This window comes from Lepidothrix coronata, unplaced genomic scaffold, assembly GCF_001604755.1.
Source record: "Lepidothrix coronata isolate B3197 unplaced genomic scaffold, Lepidothrix_coronata-1.0 Scaffold31, whole genome shotgun sequence".
Classification (NCBI taxonomy): Eukaryota; Metazoa; Chordata; class Aves; order Passeriformes; family Pipridae; genus Lepidothrix; species Lepidothrix coronata.
This window is the reverse complement of record NW_016690211.1, coordinates 1,241,962-1,265,499: the sequence shown is the minus strand read 5'-3', so window position 1 is coordinate 1,265,499 and position 23,538 is coordinate 1,241,962. Positions and strand designations below refer to the sequence as shown.

The window sequence follows — 23,538 nt, the reverse complement described above, 5'->3', positions numbered from 1 at the left end:
TCCGTAGCAGCTTAAGGCTTTCTACATTATTGAATAAGTTAACACCTCATATCACTGGTGGGTCTTGGCCTTCCTGTTGGTCACATCCTGGTTTGTTCCCAGGATGTCTTTCGGAGTGCACTGTTTCCCTCCTCAAGAATAAGCCTGGGTAATATTTCTGGATCATTAGCTTCTGAGACTGCCTTCTCTAGGGATGAAGCACTCACCAACATCCCAACAGCCTCCTGGTACTCCCAGTTCCCTTGCATCCCATCTCTGAGCATGTAACCTCAGCCTCATGCTCTAAAAATACCCACTGTAGCACCCTGCACCATGACCCTCACATTTATCAGGCAGATGAACAGGAAGAAAAATATAAAAACAAAAAAAAAGAAATAAAAGAGGGATACTTTAGGGCCACAGAGCACTCCAGAGGACACAGAGGAACCTCAGACAAAAGCTAAGCAGGGGGGTCAGCATTGAATAACTTGAGTATGAGCCAGTCCATCGCATTGCATGGCCAGAGATCATTTCTGGGACTGATGGGTTCAGCAATGTTGCTGTAGCCATGTACTGGTGCAGAGTTTCTCACTGCCCAAGCAGTTAATTGCTCTTGGGAAGTTTGGGTGTGCATGTGAATGTGTAAGCAGAACTGCATCCTGCGGTTGTGGCTTTCTAGAGAACATTGGTGGATGGTTCAAAAACTAAAATAAGGATATTATTATTATACATACATAATTTGATTCTTTTAGTCTGAAATAAGCCCCTGGTAAATTTATATTTACCTGGCAGCAAAAATATAAAACTTGGTTTGGCAATTGCATTTAGGAAAACATTAGGAACTCAAGGGAAAAAATATTGCCTGGCTGAGTATGTTGAACTAATGCTGAGAAATGGGGCTCTGTGAATCTGAACTCAACCCAGTTTTTCAAAGCTACTTACCCAGTCTCCTTCCACTGCTGGCCAACTGACAGAAATTCAATATTTTTCTTTTAGTGAATGAAAAGCGTAGTCAGAAACAGCCATTGGGTCAGGATCATATGCAAAAGCTCCTCTTGTGCTTTTGTTTCCTAATTGCTTTTGGAAGGATTTTTCGGACTGGGCTGACGCAGTTGTGTGTGTGAATTTCCTGGCAAATAAGAAAGGTGACTGTGTCCAAAAGACATTTAAGAGTGTGAATTCACAGCCTTTCCATGTCTAATCAAGGAGCGTAAACCATTAGCCACATGTTCTCCATTTCCATCACATTTTTTCACACTTAAACAAAAACATGCCAAAGGAAAGGTGCTACATTTTTTAATGCCCCCAAATAGGAACCACAGGAGTCCATTAAATGCTGTGGTCATTTCCAGCATACAAATCAATTTTCCTTGTGGTGGTGAAGTGGTGAATAATGCCTGGTTTGTTTAAAGGAGCATGACTGATTTTGGATGAAGGATCCTGTCACTTTGGCATTTTTAGTTTTATTTATTGCATGCAACCGTATAAAACCTGGTACTGGTCTCAGTGCCAGGCTTACTAGTGGAAAAGCTGAAAGGAACACATAACTCCTGGTGCAGCAAAGAGGTTCTTCTGCAAGACATTTGCTGGACTCCTGAAAAATTATTTTGAATAACATGGCAGAGAAGGATTTCATCAGTTGGCATCTACTGGCTTTATTTTTTCTTCCATTTTGCCTGTGTCAAGATGAATACATGGAGGTGAGCAGAAGATCTTATAAACCAGTGGCCAAAATATTGCAAAGTCACCACCAGACTGGTCATAAAGGTTCCAGAAGCAGGGAAATATTGAAACAGCGGAATCAACTTATAGAGTGGACTGTTGATAATAGCACTTCTACAGACCAAAAAGTCCTGAGACCAGAGGTAGATGATGTAGAACTGACTACCTCAGATAGAGTCCAGGTACTCTGAATTAATCTTCTAAAGATATCTTTAAAGCTAATGAGATATTTTTTTTTTTGCTAATATTATTAGTGATATATTTATGAAATAATTGTTATTAAAGCTGTGTATTGGTCTGTATCCTGCTGAGTTGCTTTATAGGATCTTTTAATTAGCTGGTAGAACCAGCAGTGGTTGGGGAGACTGGTTTCAACATAGACAGCAATCCTTTGTTCTGATGAAAATGTGAACCTGTGAAATCATATATTCTGATATAGTCTCTTAATTATCCCAAGGTATTACTTATTTAAAATATTAAAGTTTTAGAATTTTCTAACTCATAGGGATGTGACAGAAAAATACAGAGTTCTAGAGGTATTTGGAAAGATTCAATTAGCAGACAATAACTTTACTTGAAAATGACGTATATAAAGTATATTTTTTGAGCTTGAGAGAAATATAATGAAATTCTGAGTGTTCAAAAATTTTATTCTAAGGAGTAGCTTGAAAGAACAGGTACTAATGTAATGAATAGATTTAATAATGTATATCAACTTGGGAGAGTTTCAGAAGAAAAAGACTCACAGTGAAAGTCTAATCATCTTCAGTATCTGCCTTTTAAACTGGGAATCTTTTTATGCCTTTCATGCCACTTTAGATACTGTAGTCATTAGCTTACATCAAAGGGAAAATGTTATAACTTGATTATATATAAAATATTGCAGTACAAATTTAAAAGAAAAAAATCTGAAGGACAGAAGATGAAGTTTTTCTAGCACTAGGCAAAACAAAATTGCACTCAAAGCTTTTTTCTTACCAATGTTTTTTAGAAACACCAAGAACATGAGTGTTTTATTCCTCTAGCTGATAAAAATATTTCAGTCCTGAAACAGTTCAGTTCAACTTTTATCACTGGGGTTTTTTAAAACTCTTTCAGATCAAACTATGATATTTTGAATTGCCAAGATCAAGGACATGCAGACAAGTGTTGAATAATAACCTGCATCATGATAAGCAAAGAAGAGATTTGATTTTAATCCTGTCCTAGGCTTGAAGAACTGAAACACATCCAAATACAGGATTAGGTTTAATACACCACTGTATTCCCTGTATTTAAATTTTATAGTGCCTTGCATTTTGTACTTCTTGGGCAGGATGCATTTTGTACTTCTTGGGCAGGAGCTAAATGTTCCTCCAGTGCATTCAGCAAAGCAGATATTTTAACTGTAGGCATGTTATATTGTGCTTGCAGTATATAAACAGTGTAAAACATCAGGTGCACAGTCCAAAGAGCCAGCTAGTGTGTGCAGTCCTCTCTACAGCTGCTTTCTACATACTATATACTATTGGCACCTAAAAAGACTCCCTTTTAAATCAACATAAGTTCAGATTTAATACATAATTTCAGGATTTAATACAAAATTATAACTTTATAGGGGTCAAACTCTCCCTCATGGAAAGTGTCACTGTGTTTGGGATGCATGTGTCTCTCATCAGAGGGTTTAATGCAGTATGTTTGGAGTTGCCTGCTGGGGAAGAGGCTGTGACATTAAAAATGAGCCCAGTGAGTCTGAGCAGAGCTGATGGCAGTCACTTACCTGCCAGACCCTCTATAAGAAGCATTCTTTTTTTGGGAATGATGAAATTTTTGGCTTACTGGAATGAAATGGAGCACTAACAGATGCATGACAGGGATAATCAATCACAGAGTGGCTTACGTAATAGGTGTTTTCCAGTTCCAGACTCCAGGAATTTCTAGGCAGATTAAAAACAAAGGTGGCACTGACATGTTTTAATTCGTGTCAAACCTGTCTCTTCCCCTTGAGCTATGTGGAAACTGTTCAATCCTTAAGTTCCTACTTTCGTGGTTGTTTTAGGTGGAGTTGCTTTACCCAGCTAGAGAGAATTTAGGCTGGAGAATTTTACTCTCTTGTTAAAGTGTTTTAAAGGCCCCATTTTTTGTTGTGGAACAGAGACAATAGCATTTGTCTTTGCTGTTATCTTTGCTGCATTGGGTGCAAGGCCAGTTTCCACACTGCTGTTAACTCATGTGAAATATAATATGCGTTTCTCAAGCACAAGAACTCTTACTGACTATGGGGAGCCATGACAGACCGTTTTTCCTTTTCAGGTTGTTCTTTCAAAGTCTCTAGATATTCTTCATCCAAGTAGTGTTTTACCCTGAATTTTGGCAACTTTTGTTTGTTTCTTTGCTTAGAGAGGATGCATGGAGGATGCTAGTGCCCACAGAGGTACACTATTTTACAGAACAGAAGCCAAGAATTGTGGAAGTGCATTACTCCTTTTCTGAATTGTCTTAGACCATAAAACAGAAACTCACAAAATTAATCACAAAGTTAAAAAGGACTGGGTCTCCAATTATGATTCGTTCACAGATTTAAATTGAGGGGATTTTATAGACCATCTGTTGCCTAGAAATTTCTCCTACATACTAAATCACAGGAAATTTAGCAAATAACCTCAGAAATATTTCCAGTTTTCTATCTGTATTAGGATATCAATGTGGCAGATGCATTTCACAAGCTCCTAAATCATATTTATGTTCTGAGAGTAAAGCCAAAGATTCACTGTGTGATAAAATTTATGCACAAATGGCTACACAGAACGCCTTTGGCAAGTAGATTGTAATTAATCTCTGTGTCACATTTGAGCGTAATTTTACTTTAGGAACACATTTTTCCTTTAAATATAGTCTTCATGAAGTTCTCTGTTTTTAGAGATCAAAAGAGTATCCTGAATATTCATTATATTTGGCAGCTGATTGTGAACATTTTTTCCTCTTAGTGAAAAGATCAGTAAAGATAATGAGTTAATATTTCTTTATGACTTGCATAAGTAGTTATTTTGAAGTCAGTGGAACTATTTGCATACAAACAGACTGGTAGGACTTGCCTCATTTCACATGTAGAAACCTGCTGAGCTTTTTTCAAGGTAATGCCAAACAGCACTTGTTTATGACTGGCACTAATTCATTTTTTATGATAACACAACTGGTTAGCTAATAATGTTGTTTAGGATTTCAGTGCATTGTGTGATAAAGACAAATCATACCTGCAGGCAGACTTGAGAGAGTCTCACATGCAGTCCACTTTGCTGGATTCATGCCTTCCCTTACCAAAAATCCACAGTTCCAAGTCTTTGGATATCTCTAGGCTTGTATGACTTATTTGCTCTTGGCAGGTGTGCATACAGTTTGCCTTCCCATTTAACATGAATATGAACTACTATCTAAAAAGAACCGGATATTTTAATCTCAGTGCAACAATCATCATTATTTTAGGGGGTACAAAATGTTTGCACAATTCCAGTCCTCCTGTACTTGTCTCCCTTTTAAGGACTGAAAACGAGCTGAAAAGTAGGCCTACTTCTTCTCTTGTAGTAGGAAAATTATAAACAGTATACTGGGTGATTGTCAGTTATGTTCTTCCTAACAACTAGGAGGCACAAAACAGCAAGAAACATACAAAGGGTTTCTCTGGGAACAGACAGTGCAAGAGTCAGAACTCATTTTTCTCAGAAAATATGGACCTTGTCCAGAATTAAGCTAAAAAGCATAGCCTTGACCAAACCCATAAATATGAAGCTCTTCTGCCCATTGGCAAGTCTTAACATTTCCATAACTCTTTGAATATGAAGCATACTTGTTTAGCTGTCAAGTCAGCCTTTATTCCCATCGTAACTCCACCATCGTTGGTTCCAGCTGGAGAGACCATACATATGTCCCAGTGGAGAAGTTGCAGTATTTTGGTTGTGGCATGAAAGATGTTTTCTGAATCCATAAACTCCAAAGCCTCCTGAAATTAATGAATTCTGGGAGTGTGCTTGCTATCGTTCAAAACTCAGGCAGAAAGCTTTAGTGATTCAAATGAAGTCGGCTGATGAAGCTGAGGGTAGAAATAAGCATATCTGTTTGTTCATTTGACAGCTCCCATCCCACCAGAGGCTCATTTGCTACCATTAAACCAGTAAGTCTGCATTAGGAAAGTAATTTATCAGAGCTAAAGGGAAAGAAAGAGGAGGAAGACAAATAGTAGAATTATTAGAGAAAAGTAGAGGTTGGATTGGTGTAATTATCCCTCTCTAGATTTTAAGAACTGCATCTCAGGATATTAGCAAAGAATTATAGGGGCAAAGAAACAAAGATGGACAAATAAGGAAGAGGTAGAGAAATAAAATCAAACCCTGCACCTCTACCTCAGCTGACCCACTGGAAGATTTGTGGTGACTAAGCCTAGTTGTGAAATCCAGTCAGAATTGAATGAGACTCCATTAGTATAAATACAATAATATGAAAAAGAAAAGCACTTAGACAAATCTATTATTAAGCTATTACTACAATAGCTGAGCTGCATATAATAAACTCATTCATTTATTTATGCTGCTATGTTAGTTTCAGCATGCAAATAGATTTTCATAGTTACACAGTCACCACTACAAATAATCAGAAGCCCCTAACACCATGTGTTGCAGTAAGTTCAAATTTTTGTTTTGTATTTTGGCAATTTTTTAGGTTCTCCTAACTTTAATAGCCTGTAAATATGCAGGTCTGGGATCATGAATAGGAATATGCTGCACAGCCTTTTTTTAAATACATCCTGTGGGTATATAAGCTTGTTTGTCATCAAAGGTCAGTTGAAATGTGGGATCAGGATGGGAATCTCACTGAAATATTCATCGAAATGTCATTACTTGGTATAATTTTATTTTTTAAACCCTCATTAATTGACAGGATAAGCTGGTGGTTTTTTAATATTCATATAGCTCTTAGAACACTTCAAGAGCTATTCCCTTAAAACTTCCAAAAATAACATCTTCAGGGACAACCCAAGCATGTGAGATTTCAGCCCAGATAAGAAATGTTTTGAAAACTTACCAAATATATAAACAGAGAGTATATAATGAAGACCCTGTAATCAACATGCATAAGACTGATGTCCTCCATGAATGAGCTACTTAAAGCTTATTTTTGTGCACTTAGCCCCCCCAGCCTGGACCACAGAATCCAGACTGTAGTTCCTGCTGCCGTGGTGACTTTGGAGTTCGACTCTATCAAGGGCCCCCAGGACCTCCTGGGCCCCCTGGGATGCCAGGTAAAGATGAAGTTTAATTAATTTTTTGATCAATCTAATTTCAGGCTATAAATTCCAGGCTATTCTATGAAATATCAAAGAGTGGCCCAAATATCAGTATTTGGGAACAGATTCAGCAGCGAGTTTTTCTATAATTTCTGGGTAGACATATATTTTCAGTTATATTCTAAAGTATTTTCCACTGAAAACCTGTTTGTTATTAAAATTCAGCTTTCACAAATTCATACTGAGAGTAATCTTATTACATTTCTAGGGTAAATTAGTCTCCCTTCTTAAAGCAGCATGAAAATTCCATTAAAGTTGGAAGAACTTGTTCCCTGGAGTTGATTATTGCGATCACCTTTGTATATCCAGCTGTGTTACTGTGTACTGTATTCAAGAGATTTTCTTCATCTAGCATACTGCTAGCCAGTATTTTACAAAGACACATATACTTTTATTCTCTCATAGAAATTCCTTCATTTCCTTCTTTCATCTTGTCTTCCATAATAAATGCTACCTTTTTTTTTTTTTCCCCATTAAAAATGCACAGAGAAGAACAGGATACACAAGAAAAGTGTGCACTTTGATCTGATAAATGGTATGGAAATAGAAGAGCCTAGAGAAGGGAAAAAGTTAGTTGTATGTTGCTGTAACTTTGTTATGGCAGCTACCTTCAGGGATTTGAAAATCACCATTCCTAAAGCAGATGAACCAACAGACTCATCTAATCTTCAAAAACTTACATCTTCTGTTATCACAGTAAAAACGAAATTCAGTGACCCACTACTTATTAATGAATTGTTGGCTTCTTAGGAGCAGGACATAATTTTATACTAGACCCACACTTCTGAGACTGCAGTGGACATGCTGGGACATGGCCTAGTCCTTTTCTCATGTATCCAAGTCCCACTTTCTTGTCACCACAGGATGCCACAAACAAATGGCTGGCAGCAACCTTCTGTACCCTGTAATTTCTCTGTCTCCTTCATCAGCTGGATTTCATATTGTTGTGCCTGTAAGGGGAACAACAGCAGTTGCTTTTCCCTTTGATTGAATCCAGTGTTGCTTGCAGACTTCTGTTCTGAACTGGTATAAAAGTAGTTCTGGCTTTACATAAAGATCATTCTTGTTATTTTTAAGAGTTAAAGATTCCTCTATCCAAACAAAAATTTTTATTTCTTTCACCATTTATCTTCCTCATTTGATGTAATTTTTTTCTCAGTACAAAAAATCTGAAGAATCACTTTATCATCAGATGTGATCTCAAACAACACTATTCTTCTTGGAAATTTGTAACCAGAGAGAATAATCAAAGAAGAAGCAGAGTTACAAAGCACCTAACTTCAGTTCAGGTAGAATTAGAATAATGATGACATTAATTAATCCCCTGAGTTGAAAGATCAGGCTTTTGCTGCAGGAGGCATAATAATTGCTCAGTAATTCTAGCCAATTTTAAAATTCTGTCAGTTGCACAGACATTTGCTCAGTAATTTCCTCAGTAAACATCAGGGAGTAAGTAATACTGCAGAAGCAGGAATATGCTTTATAATGAGTCTTTTTACAATAAGCCATCTCAGAAAATCTTAATTATAAAAATTCAGTCTCTAAATCTAGAAGCATGCAGTCATCAACCCCTTCAAGCACCCAGCAGTCTGAGAATGCACACTCTCCAGTTTTTGGCACAGATGGGTCATAGAGCTAGTTAACACTACAGCCACTCTTCAATTGTGTGGATGTGTTTTAAATACAGAAAAATGTTATTCGTTGTTATCTTATCCTACCATAATTAACTTAAATTACCAGGAAGTAAGTTTTTACACCAAAGGAAAAGCAAGAGAGCTTTTGCAGGCTACCTAGTATGTGTCAACAGGCAGAGGCTTTCCCTTTCCTTGAGCCCCACATCTGCTGAGATCTTCTTGCACTCCTCCTCAGTAAAGCAATGACTTGAGACAACGGCAGGTTATACAGCAACACCAAGACAGCATGAGGGTTAACTCTTAAACATCAGTCTATGTCTTTCTGGAAACTTGCTCACCAAAACCTTCACCTTCAGTTTAAGCACACAGCTGTTTCTTATCCATCACAGTCCAGTCTGTGGTTTATGGTACTGAAGATTAGATGTGTTGCAAACAGGTGGAAGAGGACCCTGTCACGCTTATCTGTTAAAATACATTACATGATTTAAGTTAAACAGAAGCTTTGCTTCCTTTCAGGAAATCATGGAAACAATGGAAATAATGGAGCAACTGGCCAGGAAGGAGCCAAAGGTGAGAAAGGAGACAAAGGAGATATGGGACCAAGGGGAGAGCGTGGCCATCATGGACCCAAAGGCGAGAAGGGTTATCCTGGGATTCCCCCAGAGCTACAGGTACAAATTCTCTGGTTCATGCTGGCTGCAGCAAATCTCAAGTTATGGTTTCCTTCACGGAAAAACAGCACCTTACTACTGTAAAATAATTAAGAGGTAAATCCCCCTGTAAATGAATATTATAAGAGGCATATATAGCCCTTGTCCTGACGGACAAATGTACTCTGCCAGATCTTCCTGGAAAACAAAGGGTTAAGTCTTTCTTTAGAGTTAGAATTCAGCTGAGAAATAGACAGGAAGAAACACATACGCTTCTCTTTGAGGGCAAAAAGCCAGTATCAAAGTTATTAAAGGAGAATTGCTGGGACTATCATTTTTCTACCAAGCTGTATCACATAATAACTGTGCTTCCTACAGCATATGAAAAGAGTAAAGGAGTCACTCACGCTTCTCAGGACTGTCAGGCTTTGTGAGATTCTCAGAAGCAAATGTATCCAGCTCCTCAAAGTATGGTCTCAAACCTCTGAGCGCAGACAGAGTCCTCTAGTTTTAAAAAATTCCCCTTGGTAGATTTTTATATATGTATATCTCTAGATACCTTAAATATGTTGGGGGCCTTGTAGGTTCTGCCTATGAATGAACCCAAAAGCCAGATGAGCAGGGTTCAAGCTTGAGCTGTTGAGCTCAAGACTGTGTTGGCATAATCTCACAGTTTTTGCATTAGAGCTTCTTCATGTCCCAGGAATCTGGCAGATGGCAGAGAGCTTGTATATGTGTATATACATACTTACATACATATATATATATATATGTATATATATACATGAAGTACAGCAGAGACACATTGTAGTCCTGTTCTTAAAGCAACAAAAAGTACATGGCATTTGGATAGCTTAAGACCCCTGGTTGCTGTTGCAAAGGGGATCTAAATGAGTTGCCCCCACTGTATATCACAGTGTAGCAATATACAAGCAGTTCATCTGCAATAGCAGGAAGACTTGACTGCCTTTATAACGTAGTGCAGCTAGGGTGCTAAAGGCAAGATTTAGATGCATGGGGCAAGCCACTGAGATACATCCCTCCTGGTCTCCACCTTCCACAATGGAGGGAACTCCTGAAGGTCACATCAGCTGGCGTGGGGAATCCTAAAACACTTCAGAAGGCACCAGGTGCATTTGTGTGGGAAAGTGATGGCAGTCAGATTCATCTCCAGACAGCCCACATGTGAGAGAAGCATCTAAGCTTCCGTTATAATTTCTTAGGATCTTGAATAGCAACTCGGCTAAATCTGACAGTCACTACTGCTCTTCGGGAAATGGCACTTCAGACACCAGAGAGTATATAGATCTCCAAAAACTATAAGGGAGGTTACATCCTCTCTCATACAAACACTCTTAAGTGGAATCATCTTAGCCTTGACCTGATTTGTAGCCCCCAAACCAAATCCACCACAGAAGGGGCAAAATGGGATAAAGCACACACGCACAACAATAAATAGCACTTCAAACCCTCTGATGTTCTGATCTGTTTCCACATATACCCCTCTTAACTGAAGGACCTTGTTTTCCAATAACAGTCATTCACATATATTTTATACCCTCATAAAAGGCATGAAAATTAACAGTAAAATCAACAGTACAACCAACAGGTGCAGTGTGGAAAAATTACTGTAGATTTCTTGGAATGGTGTATGTTTGAATTCCCTGCCCTGAAGGGGTGCATGAAGATGGGATAATTGCACAGAATACAACTCAGAATGAAAACAGTTTTAAAAATGGATGGACTTTTGTAATAAAGTAGAATTATTTTAGTAATCTTAAAGAATGAGCTAGAAATCACGATATAGCTGAATATCTTGAAAACATAATTCCATTCAACACATATCCTTTTGAAATTTTAAAATGAACTATCACTGTTTTTTTCTTACATAAAGATAACAATAGTAATTTAATTAAAACTGAAAAATGAAAGAGGATGAATTTTAAAAAAGCTCATATTTTAATACCTATTTCCAAATAAAATGTCATCACTGCTTTTAACAGATGTGTTTAAAAATTCTTATGGCATAGCATATCATTTCTTGTTAGCATCATGCTTAACAATTTTACAATTTGGGTAGGTATAGGAGAAAACACTTTTGAATACAATACTGTTTTAAGTACAGGATTATTTTGGAAAACTTGGTGTATCCCTGTTGACCTGTTACTTCTAAATGAGACCTAGGAAGAAAGGACATCTTCTTCAGCTCTTCTGATGAGCCCAAGGAAAGCAGCTTAGAGTCAAAGTGACTGTGAAAGGGAATGTAGACAAAAAGCAACAAATACCATCAAGCTGTCACTGCAGCTGCTTTCCTTTAACACATGATGAACTTTGATGTGATCCTGGCTGAGAAGCAAGACGTTAACAATTTGCCATCATAGAAAATGCATCCATGCAGGGATAAGGAAAATCAGCCCAAGCCTTCAGCTCACATCTGGAGCTCCTTACATTTCTGAACAGATGGTTAATGATTTCCGTTGTTGGATCCAGACTTGAATTTGATTGTCTGTTTTGGTTTTGTTCTCATTTGGATCTGAAATCAAAAGAAGTTTGGGATGGTTTTTTATTCCTTAAATACCAGTGTAACTGGAATGACACCAAAAAATGTCATTTTTGTGATGGGCTGTAACAACTGTGGGTGAATTCTTGTCATGTAAAATGTTGAGATAAAAATAAATAGACAAGTCTTTATGTGACCTTCTGGCAACAAAGTTCAGCAATTCTGCCTGTACCCCATTTACTGACAGTCAGATGAGGGGGGATCGTACACTCACAGAAAAAATCACCCCTGTCCCTGACCATGCAAGCTGGCAGGATCATTCCCTGGTATCTTGCTGAGGGTAATTTGAGTTGTCCAATGTGGACATTTTGCACTGCTTCCTATGAAACATTTTTGACGACAAGAAGTAAAATGTGAAGTTGAAACACAGTTCACACTTTCTTAGTTTCCTCTTTTGGTCTCCACCACTCTCTGTTTTCATGGCTGAGGACAACTGATAAGAGAGAACAAACACTGTGAATGTTGAGTCTTAGCAGCTGCACTTCTAGAGAACCACTAATAAAACTGCTCAATACATCTCTAAGGTAGTTAGAGCTAAGAAACACAAATCTGTATGTACTTTACCAAATACCATTTATTTTCACACATTCAATTAAAAGCAATATGCAGTGTAAATGCATTGCAGAATGTATAAAAACTATATAAAACACTTCTGTCAGAAACACCATCCATTTCGACACCATTTTTCTGTTGCATCATCCTACAGAGACTTAAAAGTAGATAAAATCTGAAGTGAAGGTTCTGAACTGCAAACACTTGAACATACACCTACTTTACAGTCATGAATAGTCCAATTGAATGTAAGAAACCTAGACTCTTCCAGGTTCATTCAATGGGAGTTTTGTTACTGGAGTTTATTGGCCTTGGAGCAAGCCCTAGAAGAACATCTCTGTCAGAAAAATAAACAGACTGCAAATACAGGGGGAAAAAAATCTGTAGTTGATGGCTCTACACATGTGCTTTTCATGAACGATTGCCTGAATAAGAACTGGATTTTTGCAGGTCGCATTCATGGCTTCGATGGCTACTCACTTCAGCAACCAGAACAGTGGGATCATCTTCAGTAGCGTTGAAACCAACGTTGGGAATTTTTTTGATGTCATGACTGGGAGATTTGGTGCTCCAGTGAATGGTAAGCATTTTCAAAACAAAATAATGCAATTCTTGGAGCTGTAGGGAGAACTGTAGGGAATAATGATGAGACACTATTTAACTGCCTTTGCACAAGGCACTGATGAGATTTGCTCTGCATAGCTCTTGCTACCTACTTTTGACAAAAATTAATTGAAAACTCAGCACGGCAAGAGAGGTCTTCCCAGCCATTGAGACTAGTGCTGGCACAAAGGCAGAAGGAAGAGGCATGGCCAGGGCTGGGGAGGGAGCAGGACTTTGCTGTGGCCTTCAGCCAATGTAATGAGAGAACCACAGGCTCGATGTTGTAGCAGCAGCAGCTTCACAGTTGCCTCCTCTGCCTTCTGCCTCCAGTAACTCTCTTCATCCTCATCTTCCCCAGTTCAGCTGTGAGCTGACCCGCAACAGATGTGTGGCTGGAAATGAGGCATTGCAATTCTTCCCGGGTTATTTTTCAGCTGCATCTATCCCCCATCTTATGCAGCTGTGGTGTGGGAAGAACAACCCCTGCAATACGCAGAAATAAAATTAAGCAGATTTTGGAATGCTATAAGCAGAAGCAAAATACCCACTGATAACTGGAAGGCAGTTTTGTCCTCAGCTGTTATGTTTTCTAAGCAAGAAGCATAAATCTGCAGCATGATTACCCCTCTCTATGAAGCAAACATGTTGTATTTGGTAATCTTTCCAGGAGTGTATTTCTTCACTTTCAATATGATGAAACATGAAGACGTGGAGGAAGTGTACGTGTACCTGATGCATAATGGTAATACAGTGTTCAGCTTATACAGGTAAGTGAAGGGCCAGACCATTTTAATGCAAAAAACATGTTTCTACAGAAGTGATAGCTTGCTCACATTTCAAGAAATGTGAAATTGCTAATTTTTTTAAGAAATTCACTACGGTAAAATAACCAATAAGAAGAACTATTTTATTTTGCCCTCCTCAGCTTTAAAATTTGGAGCACAGACACCACAGATTCTGGACTTCATCACAAATTTCTCAAACTCCGGGAAAAGGAATTAGCACTCCAAGTCAGGGTTGGAGTTCAGTAGTAATGTGCTGTCATTCTGCTAATATATATCTTCATCCTTATTTTGCCTGTCAGATATAGGAAATAACAAGGTGTTCAGCAACCTGTTACAGTCTTGTTAGAGATGAGGGGAGAGCAATTTACTTTTAAGCTGAAAAGTGTTTAAATTGCAGTAGTAAGGATGAGTAAGAAGCAAAGGTCTTCCATTTACTGGCTTCATCATTAGCACACCACCAAAGGCTGCTTCCTTCCTGATAGATCTTTCCTGAAAAAGTGCTCTATTTTTTTTTGCCCTGAAGCACTGATGTCAGAAAAGGCAACAGGTGGAAGCAAAGGAACCAACAATCATGCAAAGCCAGGAGGTTAGCCCACATCAAACGTATCTATGTTCCAAGGAAAGGCCTCAGGATGGAGTGAGCTGCCTGTCTCTGCCCACTGACTGTGCTGGGAGCACAGGGGCTCAGCTCACATCAGACTCCTGACCTGGAGGCATTTAAAATTAGCTGGGATGACTTCAAGGGAAAAGAAACATCACAGGAAATCTGTAGTGTTGTGATGAATGAGCAGAGTTTTATCTTAAACAAAAAATTTGTTCCTGTGCCCTGGAAAAAGTTAAAATTCCAGAACTTCAGAAAGGAATGAAATGATGCAATTAGGTAAGGTGCAAAATTTGACTAGGAGATCAAATGCAGAAAGTTGCCCAAATATCCTTATAAAGCTGAGAAAATGTTGGCAGCCTTTCAAGGAAGTTTTGCTCAGGATAACAATGTACTTTCTTGGATTTTTTTTTTTTGTTTGCTTGATCATTGTTGGGAAACAAAAAGGTGACATATAAAATATTCATCCACAGCTACGAATCCAAAGGGAAAGCAGACACTTCAGGAAACAGTGCAGTCCTAAAACTTGCCAAGGGAGATGAAGTTTGGCTGCGAATGGGAAATGGAGCCCTCCACGGGGACCATCAACGCTTCTCCACCTTTGCTGGGTTTCTTCTTTTTGAAACCAAGTAAAAGAAGAAACTATCCAACAGATGTTTATCTGAGGAAACATCTTTTTTGGAACTGGTATTTTTCACTGGGCTGTGTAATAACATTACAACATCAGAGGATCAAGAAGGCTTGTCTTGATGCAATGTGTTGCTATTTGTGTATCAGACATGAGCTGAATACATTGTGTAGCTGACACAGAGTCACAGAATATGTATTGTCATTTGGGTTGCACCTATTGAATCATTAAATGTTGCTACTCATCTTTTTCCCAAAGTGAATGAAAAACAAAGAAAATGAGTTTAAGTAATTTAGAGAGCAGTTTACCCAGTAAAGTCAATTTTGTCTGTAAATATACTTTAGTTAAGTATATGTCAGGAATTGAACACTTGATTCAAGTTTTTCTGATTATTTATTCAGTTCTTATTACATGTTCATTAAAGTTTACATCATGGAAACAGGCCTGAATGCATTATAAGCAGGCTCAGTTGAGACCAGATCTAAAGGAGTAAGTTTGTACTGGATTAGAATGAGCTCCTCAAATAGAAGAAAAAAATGTGAAAATAAAGATGTCAATGATTCAGGTTTATTGCATTTCCATCTCAAACCTCTGATGATGTATCTGGTGTCATTTTTCACAGATTTTTAGCACATATTTATGCTTACTCTCTCTTTTAACAGAAGAGTGTTAGTAGTTCTTGCCTTAGTAGCAGCTTGAAGGTAAGGTAATATAGTCTGCAGTGTGAAGGGGATCAGGCAGGGGAACTGTAATGTTTCTTCCTAGCCTTTAAACTTTTCAAATCTGATGTAACTGAATGCAGGGTGTCAAAACAGAGGTATATATGCTAGAGAAACCAGGATACGCCAACAGCACAAACAAAGAAACACAAGCTTTGTGGTGTTTGGAGCTCTTTTAGAAGGATTTACCTTATAATCTTGTATATTTACCTAACAGTGAAGTTGTCGATACAGTTTTCCTAGCAGCTTTCCAAGAACCAATATTTCAGGAAAAGACATTGCAAAGCAGCAGCAGCTAATCCAGTTCAATATTTAACTGGTGAAAGCAAATGCTGTCCGGCTCAGAAGTTCTGGTCCCAGTAAACTGAGCCACTCTTCGGCATTAACATTTATCACCACCTTTTCAAAATTTGGGTACCTGAAATTCCGTCTTGCTATTTTCTCTTCACTGAAGTCAGCACCAAAGTCAGTACTGAAATTTGAATGTATTGTCTGCTCCTCACACACAACCTAATGAAACATAAATTCTGTTTTAACAGATATTACCTGCCATTAATGTATAACAAGCAGGTGAGGTTAGGAAAACATTTATTTTAAATTCTTTCTTACTGGATACAGACATCAGCAGCACAACAACGGAGCAAATGAATCAGAAACTGCCCTATGAATTTGTGTGTCCTTTTACATGTTCCTAGCGTATGTAACCACATTGTATGAAGAAAAATGCATGTTGATACTTGATGATTATGACTTGTGATTTTTTAGTTTTATGCATCAACCACTGAAAATATTAGCTTTAATGAACTGTTGTCCGATGAGTTTTATCATTTCTTTATGAACTTGGGTCAGGTTGGCACCACATAGGTTTTCAAAACCTGAGACTATGTTATTTTAATAAGCTTACTTTGTAAATCATACATTTATCCAATAAAGATTAATGGTTACAAAACTATCACTTGTTTGTTCATATCTACATTTACCAAGGACCTTGCCATTTGGAGACTATGACAATATTCTTAATATGCTTTTTCTAGGCATTCATTTTGCTACTGAATGGAAGAAAGCCAGCATTAAGGGTTAAAATATATTTATTTTACATATATACATATATATATACACACAAATATATATACATAAAATTTAAATCCTCAAGGTTTTCTTTGGGGACTTAATTTTCCTTTATGATATGGCCATTTTAATCCATTTTGGTCAGAATAAAGCACTTAGAAACTGTAAGACATACACTCATTTTCAGCTCCTTTACATTATCCCTTTTAAGGGTCATAATATAAAAGAAAGTAGTGTTTTGCCATACCATAGTGTTTTGAGTTGTTTTCACAAGTTTTGTTCAACTTGGCCTGCTAAGAGTGGAAAGTGACTAAGAATTATCATAAAAGCATCTGATAACCGAAAAGCAGCATGGTCTCAGTCCCCAGATTAAAGCTAAAGAGTTTTTTGCATCAAGGTTAAAACTTTCTAGGTTTTGTATGAAATTTCTACAGTCTTTTCTCTGCAAAATTATTGCGCAGTCTCTGCTGACTGAGTGTTGTAACACTTAAATAAATGGTTAACTTACACATAAATTTCGAGATCCTTCACAATATAGCAGCTGATGTGAATATCTGTGTGTGTTTGTTCCTGTTCCTCAACATTAACAAGCTTTATATTTAGTAAATCATGTGGAATGTATGGGTTTTTTTCTCAGAAATGTTCACAAAATTTAGTCATCTTTCCATTGCTCCTGATAGTTGAAAGCCTCTTGCTTAGTAGATCCTCAAGGCAAAATGTCCTGTCTCAGAGACTTTTATCCTCTGTTATAAAATAAGTGGTATCTTATAATTTTTGTTATGACTGAGAAGCCTTCTGGCCACTGAAAAGCAGTAATTTGGAGTATACTTAATGGCTTTTTGTCTTTGCTAAGATGAATCTATATCACTCCCACTCCCTGAGCTTCTAGATTTAACCAAAACTTGGCAAGACCTGAAAGCCCGTGCCTGCCATGAGGGCTGTGGTTTGGTGGGTGATGTCCTGTTTCTGTGGTGGAAGCTGGCAGCCTGGCAGGAGAAAACACTTCCTAACACAGAGCCAAGCTGAGCCCAACACCACTCTCCACTCCTGGTCCTCCCTTCCCCCAGAGCTCCAGGGACTGCCGTCCTTACCTGTGACATCTTTGCAATGTAGCAGTGCTCATCTCCAGCTGCATCAGGAGTATCAAGTGCTGTGTTTTGCAGAACAGGGCTGTGTGTGGCTTGAGAGGTGCTGGGTGGACACCCTTGGCAGGGGTAAAACACAACTTCTGTGCAAGAAATACGTGAACCAGAATGAAACCAAACTGAGGGAAAGCATCATAGGGCTGGGTCCCAGTTTCACAAGTGGTGTTCAAAGAAAGCAGAAAGCAGTTTAATTAGAAATCTTTGAGAAAAAAAAGAGTCTGTGGTTTTAGTTTCAGAGGCTAATCCGTGGCCTGAGGGTGACTGAGTCGATTCTGAAGAAGCAATTTAGACTGACAATAGTTTGCAGCCTCAGTCTCACTGGAAACCTTGTGAGCCAGACAGAAGGCTTTAAATAAAGAAATATTTTTCTAAAGAGAAAATAAGGAACACAACTTTTCACTTAGATCTTTCATCTTTCCCTCTCTTTCACTGTGTCCTACATTATACCCTGCTGTTTTCTGAAGCAGTTTTTAATAAAAGTGTTTTTGAATTAAAACTTTTTTGCCTCCTACTTAGTTCATATAATTAAAATTACTTTTTTTGTGCTCAGAACTTTAAAAAAAATTCACACAAGGACAAAACATGCAGGGAGTCACTTAGTAGTGTGTGAAAAGATCCATAGTTGTTCATTTTGGTGAATCAGTAGCAAAGTTTGTCTAGTTTGAAGTTAGCTCCACTTCAGCAACCAAAGGAAATAAAAACTGAGTGATCAGTTCTGATTTAAAAATATGAGGCAAAAAAAGGAAGTGTGCAAAGCTGTTCTCCAGGCTGGTTGTCATACTCAGATGCCAGTGAAGAAAGACACAGAATCTAGAACATATCTTCATAAATTAAAAGAACTTGGTAGAATATGTACTTCTTAGTATGACCAGGTTCCCTCTTACACCAAAGAGTGAGAGTTCCTTTAGTCCTTGGGCCAAACCACACAGCTATAGCAGGACTTTGAGCATCTGCAGTACCATTAATTTTCACTATCTGTTTCCTTGAGGGAATTATGCAGAACAGGAGTAGTAGTAGCAGAAAACAGCCATACTTCCCAAGCCTCATCATCTGGCCCTCTGGTTAAATTGATACGAAAACCCAAAGCAGTGTCAGAGTCTATTCTTTGTCCCAGAGTTACCATCTGCCTATGCTGATGAGGCTTAATTAAACTCTCTCAGCCTCTATACCAGGGTGTCTGTTTGCAAAACTGTCTGTTGGGACTGATCTCTGGCTTGTGCTAACTTTGAAGTAGTACTTAAGAAGTTGGGCAGATATTCCTTGTCATGGGCTAAAGGCATTCACTGGACCATTATGCTAATGCAGCTGCATAATCCATCCATTTTGCTAACACAACAATACAATCCAGCAACTCCCAGACATGGAAAGCATTGTTGCTGTTTAATTCGCTGGTACTAGTGTTCCTGAGTACCTTTCAGGCTCCACAAGGACTGGTAACAGGTGTGGGAAGAGACTATGCTAGCTTCTTGATATTGCATGTTCCTCCCAACACAAGTAACTCATTAGGCCACTCTTCTGCTACTGGATGGATGAACTCAGTGTGTAGATGGTGGCATGAAGTCAGTAAGGATGACAGTGGGAGAGGCTCAGTGCTGTGCATCTCCATGTGGAATGGGACAGACCATCCTCCATGAACACATTCACAGAACAATAAAACCCACGTGGGGCAAGGTTTTATTGAACAAAGAGACTCTTTGTGTTAACCAGTGAAAAATTGAAGAAATGGAATGATATTCTTCTGCTTTTTTGAAAACAATCCATCAGACATAAAAAAAAAATCCAAAAAAGTATTGTTTTAAAAGAATTACATTGCTACAACACCAAGAATGGAAATATCCATGTTAAAATTATCTTTGACATCTTAGCTTCCATCTCCTGTGAATGTGTCTCACAGTGTGTTCCTTCCATCATCCAGTCACATGCTGCTTCTTGGCCTTGTGCAGCAGCAAGTATAGGATGCTTGCTGAATATGGAATTGCCCATACACTGCAATGTGATAGCAAGACATGAATATATAGAAAATCTTCATTCAGTATCTACATCCACATGTACAGTTACTGAAGCACAATAACTATAGAAAACAGAGCACACTAATATGTAAGAAAGATCAGCAGAATTAAATTAACAGCAGTAACCTCCATTTTACAATAGTTTCTAAGAGCTTTGTTTTCCAATCTTAGCCATTTTTTGACCAAAAAAACACTGCAGGCTCTCACAGTGTAGTAAAGTTGATGAAAATCAAGGAAGTCCATAAGGACTAGAATTTCAGGCCAGGACATTGGAACTCAGAGTTTGTGCCATTCTACCATGTCAAAAGTCCTGGTTCGTGGCTTGAAAGTGTAGGATGAAATTTAATTTCTCTCCTGTTCATTTTTTAAACTAGAAAATAGTAGAAGTATGGTTGTTTCGAGTAAAATCTTTCAGATACTGCATCATTTCAGATCAATGCTTTCTTCCCTTCAAGACTACCTGCTTCTTAGAATGTTTACTTTCTCAAATTATTAAAGGCTTACAAAATAAAGAACAGGTATTATGTGTGTGCCAACAGGTATTACGTGTGTGCCATAAGGCACACATAAATGGCTCATGGGCAAGATGATGGAACAAGTTCATAAAAATAAGGGTTTCTCAATCCATCACCCTACCAATGCAGGAGAAATTGTCTTTGATGAATGTGGCAGACATCATTATCCGCCAAGAATGGCTCCCTGGAAGTAAGTTTAGGGCAGAGTGGCCAAGCAGTAGTACATGTGGTGCCCAGCATAGACCTAAAGCTCAGTATACAGGGAAAAAAAATTGCGAATAACCCTAGATTTTCCAGTCTGTACAACAGTGGTTAATAGTAAACTCACAGGAAAATATTTATTTTCTCCTGATTACCCAAAATAAGGATTATCAACATAAAGCTACTTGCCATTCTCTTCATCTAAATCATGGAAGCACAGTCGCAGCTGTGAATCAAAGGAAAGAAGAGTATTTAGCTTCAGGTACAAGGGTTAAGGTTCAAAGTACAGAAAACATAGTCACAAGCATCAGTAATTTGTTCTCCTACTTTTAACAGAGTATCAAGGGGCAAATTCCAGACACTGTGAAAGTTAATGGCAAAGCTTGTTCACTGCAGCAAGGCCAGATCATCACCTCGGTGACTGACTAGAATAAACTACTCACAAACAGTACTTTTTCTAGGATATGTCAATTTTAATGACAGGGCAGCTTATACAATCACTTTTTGTGGATGAGACAGAGTTTGTATTTCTAAATCTATAATTCATGATCTCAGATACACAGAGACAAATTTGCAAGCAGCATGGATTCACAGCTACTTTAGAAGAGTATGATGACCTCAGGACAGATTTTTTTGACAGTGTGATATGGGATGTACACTTAAGAGAGTGAGCAGTGATGTGCAAATCCACACTCACACAGAAGCAGAGAAACACAGAAAGGCAAAGAGATGCTTGAAACAGAAGAGTTTATTGAAATTGCAGAGATTAAGGTGCTGCATTTGACAAGCACATTGTACAGGGGACAGTGTGTCACAACAGTATGCAATATGAGGTCAGAAATGTGGAGTACCACCTGCAACATCTTTGTGGATATCAAAAAGTGTTATGAACGGAGCACAGCTTCTATTCAGGCAAGGCATAAATGCAGGCTTTGGGATAGAACAAACATACCTGAAAGCTTTGATAAACTTGGGACACAAAAATACCACCATAAATTCCATGAGAATCTTTAAAGGTCTCAAATTCAGTTTAATGCAGATATGTTTGAATTTACTAGAGAAGGTTCACCTTACGTCATGACCCACTAGTTATATTTTTAAGCAATGACATAATTATCAAGACTTGGAATATTATAACAGATGTGAGCAATTCTTGCTTTTGCATTTAACAAAAAAACCCCAAACTCTACAGATACCAGTATTTCTTTGAACATGTATTAGGATGGACTAAATTGGAAACCGTAAACACATAAAAGGGGAGAATCAAGGTTTTGTGTACAGCTATAACTTCACATTGCTGCCTTGGTTTTTTTTCGAAGGACTGAAAACTAAGAGTAATTTTAACCAAAAAATCTGTGACCATCTGTAAAAGTCTGGCATGCATTGTAGCCAGTCTGTATTGCAGAAGTGCCTGTACCTCTGCAAGAAATGTTTATATAGCACACAGTATATATAATTTCATTTTTTAACACTGATATAGACAGCAATTCACTGATATAATTCAATAAAGCACACAAAAGCCCCCTGACAAGGGGTCTTGCACCCATAGTGCAGATTTAACCCCAAAACAACTTCCTTTCCTACACTCATTGCCTTGGCAGTGATGAATTCATACAGCTTCCTATTTGCTGCTGCATATTAATGACAAATATTAAATGGTATTGCATAAATAAAATACTGCACTATTTTCACTGGAAGTCCATGCTAGAGGAGGACTCCTTGTTTTTAACATATATTTTGTGCTGGCCAACTTGCTGCTTCAGGAGAGTTTGCTGGACTCAAATCACTAGCCTTCATCTCATAGTTAATTAGAATATCTGTTTCTCTCTCATGCCTGTGTATTTCTTAGTTTCTTAAAATTCAATTTTTCAAATAGGATTTAATGCTTATAAAATGCTGCCCTCACCTCTCTTAAACTGAAATAATTCAATAAGGTCCTGACTTGAATGCTTCTGCCACAGAGTACCCACTGTAATTGCGAATGACAACAAATTAGCAGGTGCAAAGGACTGCTCACTTAAACCACAGCAAAACCCAGACATTATCCAGTGTGTGATTATGGTGTTATTTGGGTGTGATAAACTAAACAGCATCAGGTGAAATGAAAGGTGACACAACAGAAATTGCCTGTTTGTATTCAATACAAACTCCAAGGTGTGACAGGACAAATGAAACTGAAAAGTATTTAGAGAAACACAGTGCTACAACAACCTGATAATGTCTGTGAAAACAAACCTTTATATGGAATAGTGAATCTAAGGGAGATGGATAACAAACAAAACAAGGCAGCTGCATTTGAATGAAAATGCACATACTTTTCTCCTGGCCCTTTAACAGCAGTGGATACAATCAGTGCCTGGATTACAGGAGCTGGTGTCTACCTGGAAAATAAAGGGTATTCTGGCAACTCTTCTGCATTCATATTTATGGCCTTTATCTATTTTTGTAGTCCAACCAACTTAAAGAAATATACGTAATGAGTGTGGAACTGTTCGTAAGGGCTTCTATGTTCTTTCTGCTAGCTGGTAACCTGAAATACTGGGAGCAGGGCATAGGTTTGAAAAACCAATTGGTTAATCCAATGACAAAGGTTTCATTACCTTTCCTGGAATTATGTCTGTTCTGTAAGTAGCTGATGCCACAAGAACAACAGGGCCAGACAGCCCTGTTTAAAGGAACATCTGGTGAAAAAAAACAAACAGTTTTAATATCCCAGCGTGTAACCAGGCAGTCTGGGGTGCATGGGGTTTGGCCCATCCATGGTGCCTGGGGCCAGGGTGAGCAGCTGGCAGTGCTGTCAGCCACCGTGCCAAACACGAGGGCAGAAGCTGAGGAGGTTTTCCGAAAACA

The 23,538-nt window shown here is 38.2% G+C and overlaps 1 protein-coding gene across 2 annotated transcripts; it reads left to right on the top strand.

Moving 5' to 3' along the window:
• The first annotated feature begins 1,491 nt into the window (after positions 1-1,491).
• Positions 1,492-16,699, top strand: C1QTNF3 (C1q and tumor necrosis factor related protein 3). Of its 2 annotated transcripts, none has more exons than XM_017811383.1 (6): positions 1,492-1,679; positions 6,862-6,973; positions 9,169-9,323; positions 12,865-12,994; positions 13,685-13,784; positions 14,877-16,699. In XM_017811383.1, exons 1-6 carry the CDS (start codon positions 1,596-1,598, stop codon positions 15,034-15,036), a joined length of 741 nt encoding a protein of 246 aa, XP_017666872.1. In that variant the 5' UTR covers positions 1,492-1,595; the 3' UTR covers positions 15,037-16,699. The 2 variants fall into 2 exon arrangements, with proteins under 2 accessions (XP_017666872.1, XP_017666871.1); XM_017811382.1 differs by having other exon boundaries at positions 1,506-1,883.
• Positions 16,700-23,538: the final 6,839 nt, after the last annotated feature.

Bases quoted from the DNA above. Each gene is read 5' to 3' on its own strand.
- C1QTNF3 (XM_017811382.1), top strand. From the start codon at position 1,596: ATGGCAGAGAAGGATTTCATCAGTTGGCATCTACTGGCTTTATTTTTT. The intron at 1,884-6,861 runs GTACTCTGAATT...TTGTGCACTTAG, and splicing joins CTACCTCAGATAGAGTCCAG to CCCCCCCAGCCTGGACCACA. The intron at 9,324-12,864 runs GTACAAATTCTC...GGATTTTTGCAG, and splicing joins GGATTCCCCCAGAGCTACAG to GTCGCATTCATGGCTTCGAT.